Source organism: Oryctolagus cuniculus, chromosome 4 (genome assembly GCF_964237555.1).
Source record: "Oryctolagus cuniculus chromosome 4, mOryCun1.1, whole genome shotgun sequence".
Lineage (NCBI taxonomy): Eukaryota > Metazoa > Chordata > Mammalia > Lagomorpha > Leporidae > Oryctolagus > Oryctolagus cuniculus.
The window spans coordinates 76,838,674-76,852,306 of record NC_091435.1 but is presented as its reverse complement, the minus strand read 5'-3'; the positions used below and the strand labels follow the sequence as shown (position 1 = coordinate 76,852,306).

Here is a 13,633-nt window from a genome sequence, read left to right as displayed (position 1 = left end):
GTCATGGAAGCAGACGTGGTAACTGTAGTCTTCCCTTCTACCTGGAAACCCAGACAGACTTTTCTACAATCCCTTGACACCATCCAGGAGCCACTCTGAAAGGAACATGGGGATGCTGATCATTGCCCAGGGCAGCCAATGAGGAAGCCTGGGAAAAGAATTTAGGGGTGGATGCAGTGCCATTGGAACTAGTTAGGAGGGCAGCTGACACCTTCCTCCTGCAGCAAGGGCCTGGGCATTGCAAAGGTCCCAGTTGGCTGAGGTCTCAGTTTAGCACCTTTCCATACAGGGAGCAATGTTTGAGCTTCCTGTCCCCTCAGGCATGCTCATGGGGTACCAGCTGGGGCGGCAGGACAGCCTGCACTGAGTAGCCCGAGACCCACTGCACGGGGCCTTTGCACCACCCTGCCTGCAGCTCACTGATGTGGGGCCTTTGCCTATGAGTTCTCACTGATGCAGTCGGTTCTGGGCACCAGGATGAGAGTTAAGCCCTGATAACCGGGCACAGAGGCTGGAAGTCAAGCAGTTCCCAGAGTGAGCTTGGAGGGCCGCTTGCATCACCGCTCCCGAGCAGCCTGGTGGAGGCACACCTCTGGGCCCCAGCACAGAGATTCTCCTTCCCAGCTTGTCACTTTTCACCATCTTCCCATGCTCCCCCTGGTCAGAGCATGGGGTGTCGGCTGTCAGGATTCAAGTGTAAAGTCAAGAATGTCTGCAGGCCTCCTCCCTCCTGGGCAGGGCCTGGATTTGAAGGAGCCTGGGTGGCCTCTGCCACACACTTTCACTCATCTGGGGACACAGGTGCCTTCTCTGGAGGCCCCAGCGATTCCAGCCAACGTTGCTGGAACTCTCTGAGGCCAGGGTTGGAATGGGTCAAGACAAGGGGTCAGTGATGAGGGTTCTACCAAACATCTCTGAAGGGTCTCTTCGTGCTCTTTCTAGAACTTCGATGATGGTGACTCACGCTTGGACTCCAGTGAATTCCTGAAATTTGTGGAGCAGAATGAAACCGCCATCAACATCACCACCTATGCAGACAAGGAGAACAACAAGCTGCTTAGGTAGGTGAGCAGAGTGCGGGCGTGGACCGTGGACAGCCTGGAGGAAGCTGCCTGGGACAGGGGTTCTGAACCCGTTCTGCCTGCCAGAGCCACCGGCGATCAGAGAGCAGGAATTCTGGCCTAGGCTGTCCTGTGAACAGTGTAGATCTAATATTGCACAACACTGGTATCTGAATGGTTACTGTTTGGGGCCAGGACTTGTCAGAAATAGAAGAAGGTGATCTTAGAGTAAACTACCAAGGTCACACCAGAGCAGAGCTGTCGAGGTGTTGTGGTTGTGGATGGTGTTTCACTGGTTCACTTTCTGAAGGGATTACATTCATGCGTTATTTAACTGAAGGCCTAAAATAGCTTCAGTGTTGATTTTCAAGATAATCAGTGCCGCTTCGTGTCGATTTCCCTAATAACTACTAAAGCATGTCCCTCTCTCTTTTTTTGTATCACCCCAGGATAAAAATTTTTCAAAATCAATCCCTGCAGAACTGCTGGTTTGCTTCTAGCATATCAGTAAGAACTCAAAACAGGAAAATATCTCTGTTCTCAAGGAGCTCAGAGCAGAGCAGCTAGAAAGAGTCTTCCTTAATCGTAGTCGCTGACCTTAAAGCATAGCATAGTTCATACTTTGATAGCCTGAAATTCGATAACGCTTCACAGTTTCAACGCTTGCTCCTCCTAACATCCCAGTGACGGGGAGCATCTTGTCCTCCTTTTACACATGAGAAAACAGGCACGGAAAGGTTGAAAAATGAAGCTCAAGGCCATGGCAGTAGTAAGTGACGGCGCCAGGGCTCAGATCCAGCCAGGGGGAGAGAGAGGGGACGGAGACTCTATAAAACTCTTGGTGAAAGATCTCTTTCTAGAGTGGTTAGAATAATGCTTCTCACTGGATTCTTTCAGATTCCATGTTCTTTTCACATCATCTGTCATCTCTTCTGTTTTGGTTTTCTTATTTGTGTTGACGTGACCCATAAGGCATGGGGAAAGGCAGCTGAGCGCTCATGGAAGGTGTGCGGGTCTTGGAAACATTTGGCAGTCGTGGTGGACAAAGCCATCCCCTGACTGTGTCATCTTGGAAGGAACGGTTGAGCAGCTTGAGTGATCTGATATCCAGTGCACCCAACGAAAGTGTCAAGGCTGCCAAGGTCAGGATGGGGGAAGGTTGCGGCAGCTCAGCACGGGAAGAAAGCTTCCCAGTGAGCAGCCAGTTGGCAGCCATCTCCCTGGGCACCCCCGCAGGGCAGGCCACAGGTGTGTGTCATCGCCGTGCCGGCCGCCTTTCTTGGGAGCAAAGCTGAGGCCTTGCTAACGCATTTCTCCTGTGTTTCCTGTCAGAGGCCTCTGTGTCGACGCGCTCATCGAACTGTCTGATGAAAACGCTGACTGGAAACTCAGCTTCCAGGAGTTCCTCACGTGCCTCAACCCATCCTTCAACCCTCCTGAAAAAAGTAGGCCTGAGCCAAGACAGAGCGGTTGGGAGCGAGGCCTGGGAGGGAGGCCAGGATGGGGAGGACTTGGGGAGTGCTCCAGAGTGACCTGAGAAAATCCTCCGCGATTCTAGGCTGGGCGGCAGCTCCATCATCTCCATGCCGAGTGTAGGGTCCAGACATCTCGAGGCTGATGGTCACGTTTGCTGTTGTGCCCCTGTGGGACAGGAAGGTCTTACTTGGGAATGGGTATAAGGTACACAGACTGTAGCAGAGACATCCTCCCAGCTAAACTGGTGCCGCTCTCTTTGTGGTCCAACAGAGTGTGCGCTGGAGGACGAGACCTACGCGGATGGAGCTGAGACCGAGGTGGACTGTAACCGCTGTGTCTGTGCCTGTGGGAACTGGGTCTGCACGGCCATGACCTGTGACGGTGAGCTGTGCCTCGGGCACAGGGAACAGGAAGGAGGAGGCCACATCACGAGATCGCCGTGAGAGACGTCGAGGGGGTGGGGGCGGGTGGTGGAGAGGAGCGCTGGGGCTGGGAGCAAGGACCCAGACCCCGAGTTGTGATGCTGGAGCTCCCAGTGGGCACTGCTGAGGGCAGAGCACTCTCCCGGATGCCCAAGTGTGAAATGGCCCCAGAGGCTTCCAGCAAGAGAGTCCTCAGATCCAGGGCCCAAGTAAATGTTGCTGTGGGACTGGAATAATAAGGAAAGCAAATACTTAGGTAGCGAGAACTATATGCCAGATGTTCCTCTAAGCATTTCCATGTCAATCCACTTAACTTTTATGACACCTTAGAAAATTCGCTGTGAAGACTCAGGAGGTAGGAGGACAGAGTGACCCCTCCTTGCCGTACCCAGAAGAAAATGGAAAAATGTCTCTAGACCTTCTTTCACCTAACAACATTGGGGAATCTTAAAAAAGAGAGAAAGTATGGCCGGCGCCACGGCTCACTAGGCTAATCCTCTGCCTAGCGGCGCCGGCATTCCGGGTTCTCGTCCCAGTCGGGGCGCCGGATTCTGTCCCGGTTGCCCCTCTTCCAGGCCAGCTCTCTGCTGTGGCCAGGGAGTGCAGTGGAGGATGGCCCAAGTGTTTGGGCCCTGCACCCCATGGGAGACCAGGATAAGTACTTGGCTCCTGCCTTCGGATCAGCGCGGTGCACCGGCCGCAGCACGCCGGCCATTGGAGGGTGAACCAACGGCAAAGGAAGACCTTTCTCTCTGTCTCTATCTCTCTCACTGTCCACTCTGCCTGTAAAAAAAAAGAGAGAGAGAGAGAGAGAAAGTTGAGGGGGTTGAGGCATGGGCAGGGTGAGCTGGGGCAATAAACATGTTAGAAAGATTTAGGGGGACAGGGCGGGGACACAGGCTCCCAGCAGGGCTGTGCTACAGTGATGCCAAAGTTCAAGAAGGACTCCTAGGTCAAAGCCAAGGCCCAGCCAAGGCCCAGGGACGCTTGAGATTGGAAGAAAGAGAAAGATGGTGAAGCCAGATCTGGGATGAAGAGTCACATCAGTGTGAGAAGAAAGGTCAGTTAGAACCAGACCCAAAAGTTAAACTGAACGTGGAGAACCTAAAACTAAGCCCCGCTGCACACATCACACAAAATCCAGATTGCCTCTGTGTGGACATCATTTCACAGTCAGACAGCCCTGGAGTGCTCATCCTCCTCCCTGGGTGACCTCAAAGAGCAGGTCCAATGTTGTTGCCCCAATGGCCTGAGGATGTCTTGGTGTGTAAGCCAGGGATATTTCGATTTTAAGTAGCTAACAGAGGCAAGAAAGAGCAGTCTGTGCCTAGGATCCTGTTTAGGAAGATCACGTAAGATGGTAACTGGGAAACAAAGGGCAAGGACCCAGGAAGAGGTTCTTCTAGACAAGGCGCCTAGGGGACCCCAGTGGTAGAAATGGAACCTGGTATTATCCAAGAGATCCCCAGTCTGCCTCAGTCCAGCACTGAGGGTTGTCAGGGTGGGAAGGCAGGAGACCAGGAGAATTCCAGGGACAGTTTGTAAAAGAGAAGGAAGACAAACGAGACACGCAGTAGCTACTGAAGCCAGCAACATCTCAAATCAGTGTCCCAGCCAGCCTGAACCACTTGTCTTCCTGCAACTCCCATCAGTACCTCTCCATGCCTGACTGCGCCTGTGTGGCTTTGTCAGGGACACCCTGCATTTCTAAGACACAGCAGTTGGGGTGCAGCTGGTATACAGGACTGTAAGCACAGTTGTCTGGTTAACAAGTCCCTCATATGCATCAGATGATGGCCAGACTCCTACCCCTACACATCCACACACACGCAGCTCTGGGCTGCTGGCCCTCCCTGCCTGGTTCAGAGCTCTGTATGAGTATGGGATCCTGTGCTGGTGACCAAGGTCCTGAGCGTGTCTTGATGTGTAGGCCCAGCATTGGAGAGGACGCAGTAAGGGTGGCATTTTACAGCATTTTCAGGTTAGTGCCTGAAAGTTAGCATACTGGTCTTAGATTGTAAATCCCAGTGAGACAAAGGAGAAGGTCATCAAGAGTGGAGGGCAGGTAGAAGCAGAGCCAAGGGAAACTGCATTGAGGGACAGCTTGATGCCAGTGTCCAGAGTGCATGTCCTGGACCCATCTCCTGATAGGAAACATCACACCTGATAAACAGAGATTGCCGGGCTCTGTCCCAAACCCACTGGATCACAATCTGCAGAAGAGCAGCCTGGGGAACTGTGTAGTTTTCGTTTTTGTTGATCCCACTGAGAGTTTGGGAAATATTTCTAGGGCCAGTGCTGGTCAACCTTGGCTGCACATCAGAATCACCTAGAAAGCCTTTTTAAAAAAAGAAAGAAAAAAAAAAAAAAAACACTGAGCCCAGGTTTTATCTCATGTCAACCAAGTTAGGATCTCTGAAGGTAGGACCCAGGCAATTATATTTTTAAAATATTCTCCAGGACAGTTTGAAGGGGTGTGAGTGGCTGCCAGTCACTGCCCAGAGGAATTCCCTGAGCCAAGACCCAGGTTTTTGCCACAGCTTTTTCTTCATGATATGCTAAGCAGTTGAAGGAGACACGAGGAACAGGCCAGAGAGGAGCTGGGGTGAATAGCTTTGTTAACAGATGGGACAGGGGAGATCTTGGTGGGACCTCTCACTGGGTTACCACAGCCGCCACTGCTCTGAGCTTCGGTTCTTCTTGCAGGAAAGCATCAGAAGGGGCCGCAGGTGCAGGAGGAGGAGGAGATGACCAGATACATCCAGGAGCTCCAGAAGCACCAGGTGAGGGTCGGCCTCCATGCTGGTTCAGGCCCATACACCACACAGCACAGACACGACCTGGTGTCCCAGGAGACACACCCCGCTCAGTACAGCAGATCCTGAATGAAACCACCTCACCTGTACCGTCCAAATGTGATACCGATGTATCCCTGCTGGGTCCTCCTCCCAGGGTCAAGGAGATCCCAGCAGATGTAGGTTACAACCTGGTGGGGGCTGCTTAAGTAAGAACCAGCCAGGTGGTGATTTGCAAATGAGGTGGAAGTGGTTTGCAAGTGAGCCTGGTGCTAATGTTTCCTATCAAGGCCACATCCAGACCAGAAAATTGTGAGCTCCTTGAGAGCAGGCTTTGTAAGTGGTCACCACTGCACCCTCACATGGAGCACAGGACCTGGAACATAGTCAGCACTAAGTGTGAAGTTAATGGATTTGGACCACAGCAGAAAGGCTAGAAAACAGCTTGGGATTGACGAGTCTCCTTCCTGGAGACCCGAGAAGATCATAAATAAGAATTCTGTTCAGGTTCCGTGTCATTAAGTTGAAGGCCTCCTTGGGCAAAGGCTTCTTAGGCAGAGTAGTGATCTATTGTCATAGTAAGGAAATGCTGGGCTCTGGTCCTGCCTTTCCACCAGCGTGTCGTCGTATGATGGGGGTGCCTCACATTTCTTGCCTGTAGGCCAGGTCTAGCGGTACAAGCCTGCTCTCCAACACAGATGTTTTTAATGAGTGTAATGGTCGTAAGCACTGCTAAATTATTGAGATGAAATATTTGACATGAGTAAAAAGAACCATGAATAGTAATTGCCCATACTTAGTGATAATTCTTTATGTATATTTTATCATTGTCACTGCCGATATCAGTGAAATAGCACAAGTTTCTAGTCTTGGTTTTTCTAAATTCTATCAGTGTTGGGTGCCCAGATGAGTTCAGCCACATAACTGGGGTGGGGGGGGTGGGGGGGTGGGGAAGCTTTACAGGAATTCCTTTCATCTAGGCTGGGGCGATTCTCAGACAGCGGGGAGTGAATTATAATCACTGTTTGTCAGGGTCTCTGTTTCATGTGAGATTCCTTAGAAGCAGAAGATGCTGAGACAAGGACTCGAGTACAAGTAGTTTATCTGGGAGGAGGTCCCAGGAAACATCAGAAGGGGACTTGGGGAACACGGGGTGTGTTCAGGCATGTTGCCATCAAGGACAAGTGCAGTTGAACCCGGTTGGGGAGCTGAGTTACTGTGGCTGAGCGGCAAGGGAGCTGGGGTACTACAACAAAAGCTCCCATCAGCTATCAGAACCTTGGAAAGCTGCTGCCAGGAAACCTGAATTCCTTGGCATTTCTGGCCGGCCAGCAAACGTGCTCCCACACCCAGAGAAAGCCCTCAGGCAAAGAGCCGGAGCACTGGCAAAAGGAAGCTGAGTCTGCGTTCACCAGCACAGTCAACCTAACAGGCTAGGGGAGGAGCACCAGCTGTGTGTGGTAGATAACAGGCCTTCACCATTCAAGTTTTAAAAACTGAGATGTCACATACCATGAAATTCAGTCCTTAATAGTGCATTCTTCACTGGTTTTGTATGTATAAGATTGCCAACCATCACCACCACATAATTCATCGTCATCCTCCCAAGAGAAAACGCATACCGGTTGGGTACTCCCCATTCTCCTGTCCCTCCAGTCCTTGGCAGCCACTAATCTACTTTCCAACTCTATAGATCTGCCTATTCTGGAGATTTCATTTAGATGCCATCAGACAATATTTGCCTTTTCTGCCTGACTTCTTTCACTTTGCATACTCATTACGAGGCTGAATAACCTTCCAGGCTCTTACAGTCCATACTGTGTACCCATTCATCTGTTGCTGGATATTTAAATCATTGCAGTGTTTTGCCGGTGATGAATGCCATTGCTGTGAACACTGTTGTACACCTTTTTGTCTGAACATATGCTTTCCGTTATTGTGGGTCCATCCTTGGTGTGGAATGGCTGAGGCCCACAGTGATTCCATGTTTAACCCTTGAGGAGGCCCCAGACTGTCTTTCCAAAATGACTGCACCCTGATACACCCTCATCAGCTGCTCCACATTCTTCACAGCCTTGACAACATTTGTCATGGTTTTTCATTTTGTTTTGTTTGTTTTAGTGTGGATTGGAAGTGGTACCTCCTTGTGGTTTTGATTTACATTTCCCTGTTGACTAATGATGCTGAGAATCTCCTGATACCCTTACTGGCCGTTTGTATATCTTGCTTGGAGAAATAGGCCAGGCACAGTTGTTAGAGGGCTACTTTATCACTCCTGTTTTGCAGTTGAAGACATGGAGACACAGCAGTTTTCATCGTCGGCCCAAGGTCTCCCAGAAAGTACCATGGCTGTGATTCCAGCTCAGGCAGCCTGCTCACAAAACCTGTTGCTCTGAACCCTTCTCTGCGTCTGTTTGCTTCAGAACATCTGACAGCACTTCCATTTAGCATCATTTTTTTCCTCCTTAAAATGGAGACAACAATATTTGCTTTGCTTGTTCTAAAGGAGTTCAGATGGGGTCAGCTCTTAATTCAGTGACCGTGTCACAGATGGGACATGGTCCTTCCTCCTGAGTTGTTCATTATCCATGGAGGAGCCAGACATGAAAACAGACCTCAAATTCAGTGTCAGCTTCTATCTGCCACATACCAGATACATGCCGCAGTGTGTAACATTCCTGATGCCTGTCTTCTCTTCTCAAAGGAGACAGCTGAGAAGACCAAGAGGGTGAGCACCAAAGAGATCTAAGGAGGCGGCGCCAGGAACGGTGTCTGGACCACACCTTCTCTGCCACTTCAGCGCTGAGTCCAGGACACACGAGGGTCTGCTACAATCGCTGAATCACCAGTATTTGCTTGTATAGCAATGACTTTTATTTTGTTTATGTGTTTTGCAATAAAGGAAATGGGGGCGGCTGGCTAGGAGGGGAAGGGTCATAGCCTTCATTTTTGGAGTGCTTTGGAGGAAGCTGTAAATGATGCCCTGGGGCTGGAGGCAGGTCAGGAAAATGCATCAGAGTTGGGAGAGGAGTCAGGGCAGCAGGCAGCAGGCTGCAGGGACGGCCTGCAAGGCCAGGCCAGAGAACTCAGCAGGCTGTCCCTGGAGGAGGGCTCTGGGAGGCTCAACGGGGAGGAAACGCCTTCTGCTTCCAGCCCCTTCCAGTTGCACCAACATCTGTCCTTCCCTTCTTGGTCCCAGCCGCTGCCTGGACCTCCACAGCCTTTCTGCTGGTTGCCCAGTGTCCCACAGGCTTGGATGGAGTTGCCGGGAGGGTGTGCTCGCATGATGGAGATACTTGGCTACTTCAAGCCCCTTAGAGACCTAACCAAATTTTTAAAATCCTTTTTACCAAAGGTGCTATTTTTCTGTAAAACACTTTTTGTTGGCACGTTGACTTCATTCTTCAAGTATTATCATTATGTTATTGTTGTTTTTTAATATTTTATTTTCTTGGCTAGATATCGAGCTTTTGTAATTATTTTCCAGTAGTCCTACCATTTCAATGGTGAAAGGAGTTCTATAATCCAGAGCTTCCCCACCCTGCTCACTAGACCCAGTCCAGAGGTGGCCCCCTTGACTTCAAGCAGATCAGCCACGTTTTAGGGGAGCAGGGAGTGCCTTGGACAGAAGCCAGGGGAGGAGCATGCATCTTCATTTATAAAGCTTTCAGGATCCAAAAACTTCCATTTGTTTTCATTTACTCTGAGAGGTTCAGGCAAACCAGTATTCCACAGCGTGGTGACAAACACACCTGCCAGGTGAGCTCGTGGAGGACCACTCGGAGCCGCGGCTCTGGCCCTGCCTCCCGCTTCAGGCCCTCGGGCTCCTCAGTGCATGCGTTCACCTTTGAATTTGATAAATCGTAAGCTCTGTGTGGTTCTGGTCATTGGTGCAGGGAGAGACAGGTCCCCATGGTTTCCCTTCTTTTCCTTATGGTAAATGAAACCTTGTTGTTAGGACATCAGAAGTCAGACAACCAAAGCCAGGATGACCAACTCTGAGCTCACTGTCAGTGCTCCTGCAGGTGGGGCTCTGATGCGGAGCCTTTGCGGGCCCAGGAAGAGAGTGGCAAAGAGAAGCACCCTACTCAGTCTCCAGCTTTGCATTTCCTGTTTAACCTGAGTGGGAAACAAACGACTTTTCCCTTTAGAGATGAGGACAAAAGAAGGTTTCAGATTCAAGGGAGCTAAAACACGGAGACTGAATCTTAAAACTGTCACTTAGGAAAAGCCGGTCATTCCAGTCAGCCCTGAGTCTTTTAGCTTCTCTGATTATTAGCTCGCTCTGGTGATTAAGATGCATGTGGAATAACAGAGATTAAAAACTTGACGTAAGAGCTCACTGGCAAAGAAGCGGACTGCAGACCATCAGCGGGGCATTGAGCTTGGGCTGCCTAGGCAACGCTAAGAAACTCGTGCCGGAAATGGAATTCCTTTTAAATAGTTTTCCTTGTTCTCATTTGCAAGGAGAAAACTCCCTGCACTTGGTTTAGAATTCTGAACTTTTATGTATCATGCCACTTAAAATCTCTCTTGGCACCCCACTTTGCACTCTGAAATGCAGCTCCCTGTCCCAGTGCCTTGGAACACTCCCAGCAGCACGCCTTAATCAAAAGTTTCGTCAGCCCTCAGACGCTATAAGAGAAGGCAGGGGGACCAGTTTGGTGAAAGCAAGCAGCACGGTGCCCCTTCGCCATCTCGCAGCATTCAGTGTCTGTTCACATTGAGAACAGCCGTTACCACCCAAGGCTCCGGCCCACCCTGCAGCGTTGAATTCCCCAGAGCAAATCCACATTCCTCTTGAGTTTGGCTGCTTCTGTGTAATTAGGGCAGCTGTGGTCTGCACTGTAGATTCACATGATCTGAGAAGCGCTCGTGGAAAGCTGCTCCCTAGCCTCGTTTGGGAAGTCTTGCATGGAGCAAACAGACAGGATTAAATCAGGTTCAGTTCCCTCAGCCCTGTGAAAGCACAGGGCGGAGACGGCCAGTCCCCTTGGGCTCTCTCCGTGTGTGTGTGGTTTCATGAACATCATGGCATTGAGATCCGTGTCCATGGAAACCTGCTCATGTGCTGTGACCCTGGACTCTTACATCACTGTCTCTGGCAAGCAAGTCTCCCCCACCTGCTACAAAGCCCGTGTGAGCCAATCTGAATGTCATTCCTTTACACCCATGTTCTTAAATAGTCCAACTTCAGGAAACAATTTGAACAGGTTTCTATTGCCTGTGTGTTTGTGAAAACATATTTGTATTTAGTATGCTTCCATATTCCATTTAACTTGTTTTTGTAACTCCTGATTCTTTTTTTTTGTTACTATTGATAAATAAAGAAATTAAAATAATAGTTTGATTGGTTTTCTTCTCCCCCCCATTAAGACCAAATAAAGTTGTAAGAACATTAACTGTTTACCTCATAGAAGTGGATTTGTGATCAGGAGCTTTAAAAGAACCTGAAGAATTTCTCCTAAAAGACCTTGGGACTACAGCTGGGAGGGAAGGTTTACTCAGGGGCTGGGTAGGATCAATCCTCTAATTGGATCACAGGGAATATCTTAGTCCATTCAGGCCACTGGGTAATTTTTGAAGAACAATTAATTGCTGACAGTTTTGTAGTCTGCGAAAGTCAAGATCAAGACACCCACAGACTTGTGTGCTGAGGGTTTGCTCACTGCTGCAAAGATGGTTGGAGCCTCTGTGCTGCATCCTCTTGGGGCAGAAGGGGTAAACAGGCTCCCTCCAGCCTCCAATGAGGAAATTGCCCACTTGTGAAGGTGGAGCGCTCACGACCTAAAGACCTCTGACTACTGCTATGCTGGGGGCTAAGTTTCAGCATAGGAATTTTAGGAGGACACAAACATTCAGGCCACAAGTGATGAGCATTCTTCTATTGGGAGGAGGTTAAACTCTGATTCCTAAAGTCCCCAGGGTTCTTATGAGCTGAATGGCCCCAGTGAGCCTGGTTACCAATAAAACAGAAACCACATAAACACAGAAGGTTGGCATAGGAAACAGAGAATCATTGCCAGGGATGGGCTGGGGTACCCTGAAAGACTTCCTTGATGCACACATCCCACTGGGATAAACATTTCCAAATGGACTAATGTGAGCTGGTTAAGACCCTCTGTTCTGCTCCATCTTGGAAATATGAACAATACTTACTTTCCAACTTTGCATTTTTATAGGGGTGATGCTCTCCACACCCCCAGTGATTCTGCCTTTCAGAAGAGCACATTATAGTTAATGAGGTTTAAGATTTAATTTATTTCAGTCGTGTGTGTAGAGGTCTCTTTTCCCTAAAATTAACAGCCAGGTCACCTTGATTAGATTTGAGGCATTACCCAGATGCTAGTCAAGTATTAAGACAATCTCTTTGGCTATGTTACTACTACAGATTATTGATTTCACTCATCACAATTTTATTATTCTAGTTTTCATTCTTAGAAGAGAATCTTAAACCCAGTTTGATGGGCACATTGTTCACAACCATTTTTAAATCCTAGCCACTGGGACAAGTTTCTTGGCACAGATGGTTAAGCTGCTGCCTATGTCACCAGCATCTCAAGTCCTGGCTGCTCCACTTCCAAACCAGCTCCCTGCTAATTTATCAGGGAAGACAGCAGCAGGTGTCCCAAGGACATGGGTCCTTGCTACCCAAGTGGGAGACCTGGATGGAGTTCCAGGATCCAGGCTTCAGTCTGGCCCATCCCTGGATATTGTGGGCATTTGGGGATTGGACCAGTAGATATAAGATCAATCTCCAAATCTCTCTCTCTCTCCCTCTCTCTCTCTCCTCCTTTCAAATAAATAAACAGATCTTTACAGAAAAAAAAATCTTGGCTGGCTTCTCCCAACCTTGAACTATGCTCTAGAAACAACTTTTCTTACTGTATTCAGGAAGTGAAAATTCTCAGAAGCAGGCTAAACAAAGTTCAGAAAGTAAGCTTCTTCTAATCAGAATTTATGAACTGTACAAATCAACAGGAGTAATTTTACTTTTTGAGCACCTCTATCAACTTTCTGTCAGTTCTCCTGGATTGTTTCTGATAGGAAGAAAGAGGGTTGGGGGAAAATTTGAATAAGTAGATAGATCTAGGTAGCTGTCCTCAGAGGCCTGGAGAAGGTCACTCACAGATGTGGAGACATAGAGCAAAACCTGGGCTACTGCTGATGGTGTCTGTTTCATAATGTGACACAGGAAGCAAATTGTCACTGAATGGGAGGGTCTTCCTGTCAATAAGAGGCCATTTTGGGCCAGCACCATGGCTCACTTGGTTAATCCTCCACCTGTGGCACTGGCATCCCATATGGGCACCAGGTTCTAGTCCCGGTTGCTCCTCTTCCAGTCCAGCTCTCTGCTGTGGCCCAGGAGGGCAGTGGAGGATGACCCAAGTGCTTGGGCTCCTGCACCCGCATGGGAGACCAAGAAGAAGCACCTGGCTCCTGGCTTCAGATCGGCACAGCACCGGCTGTAGCGGCCATTTGGGGAGTGAACCAGCGGAAGGGAGACCTTTCTCTTTGTCTCTCTCTCTCACTGTCTATATCTCTACCTGTCAAAAAAAAAATAAGAGGTCATTTTTTCTTATTATGTTTAACACTTTTGGAATGGAAGAAGTAATATGTAATATTATAATACATACACTCAGTAAAAAAGAAATCCAAGTTGTATCAAAGAATATATAAGAATAAACTCTCTTAGAGGGGATGTACATTTATGAATCTGCTTATAATTGCCAATTATAAAAGAGGTTGTACCATTAAATACTCCCACCAGGAGTACATATACAGAGCGTGTCTGTTGCCCTACAGTTTTGCAAACAGTGTGCATCCAAAACTTTTATTGCCTCCAACAGAGGAAAAATTATTAACTCTTTGCTGCTTT

The 13,633-nt window shown here is 48.9% G+C and overlaps 1 protein-coding gene across 1 annotated transcript in view; it reads left to right on the top strand.

The window, feature by feature from the left end:
• Positions 1-11,098, top strand: part of FSTL1 (follistatin like 1) — a 62,390-nt gene extending 51,292 nt beyond the window's left edge. Inside the window, exons 7-11 of the mRNA XM_008266866.4 lie at positions 943-1,061; positions 2,394-2,506; positions 2,808-2,918; positions 5,666-5,742; positions 8,459-11,098. Of these exons, the coding sequence (XP_008265088.1) occupies positions 943-1,061; positions 2,394-2,506; positions 2,808-2,918; positions 5,666-5,742; positions 8,459-8,503 (465 nt within the window). The 3' untranslated portion in view covers positions 8,504-11,098. The remainder of the gene's footprint in view (positions 1-942; positions 1,062-2,393; positions 2,507-2,807; positions 2,919-5,665; positions 5,743-8,458) is intronic.
• Positions 11,099-13,633: the final 2,535 nt, after the last annotated feature.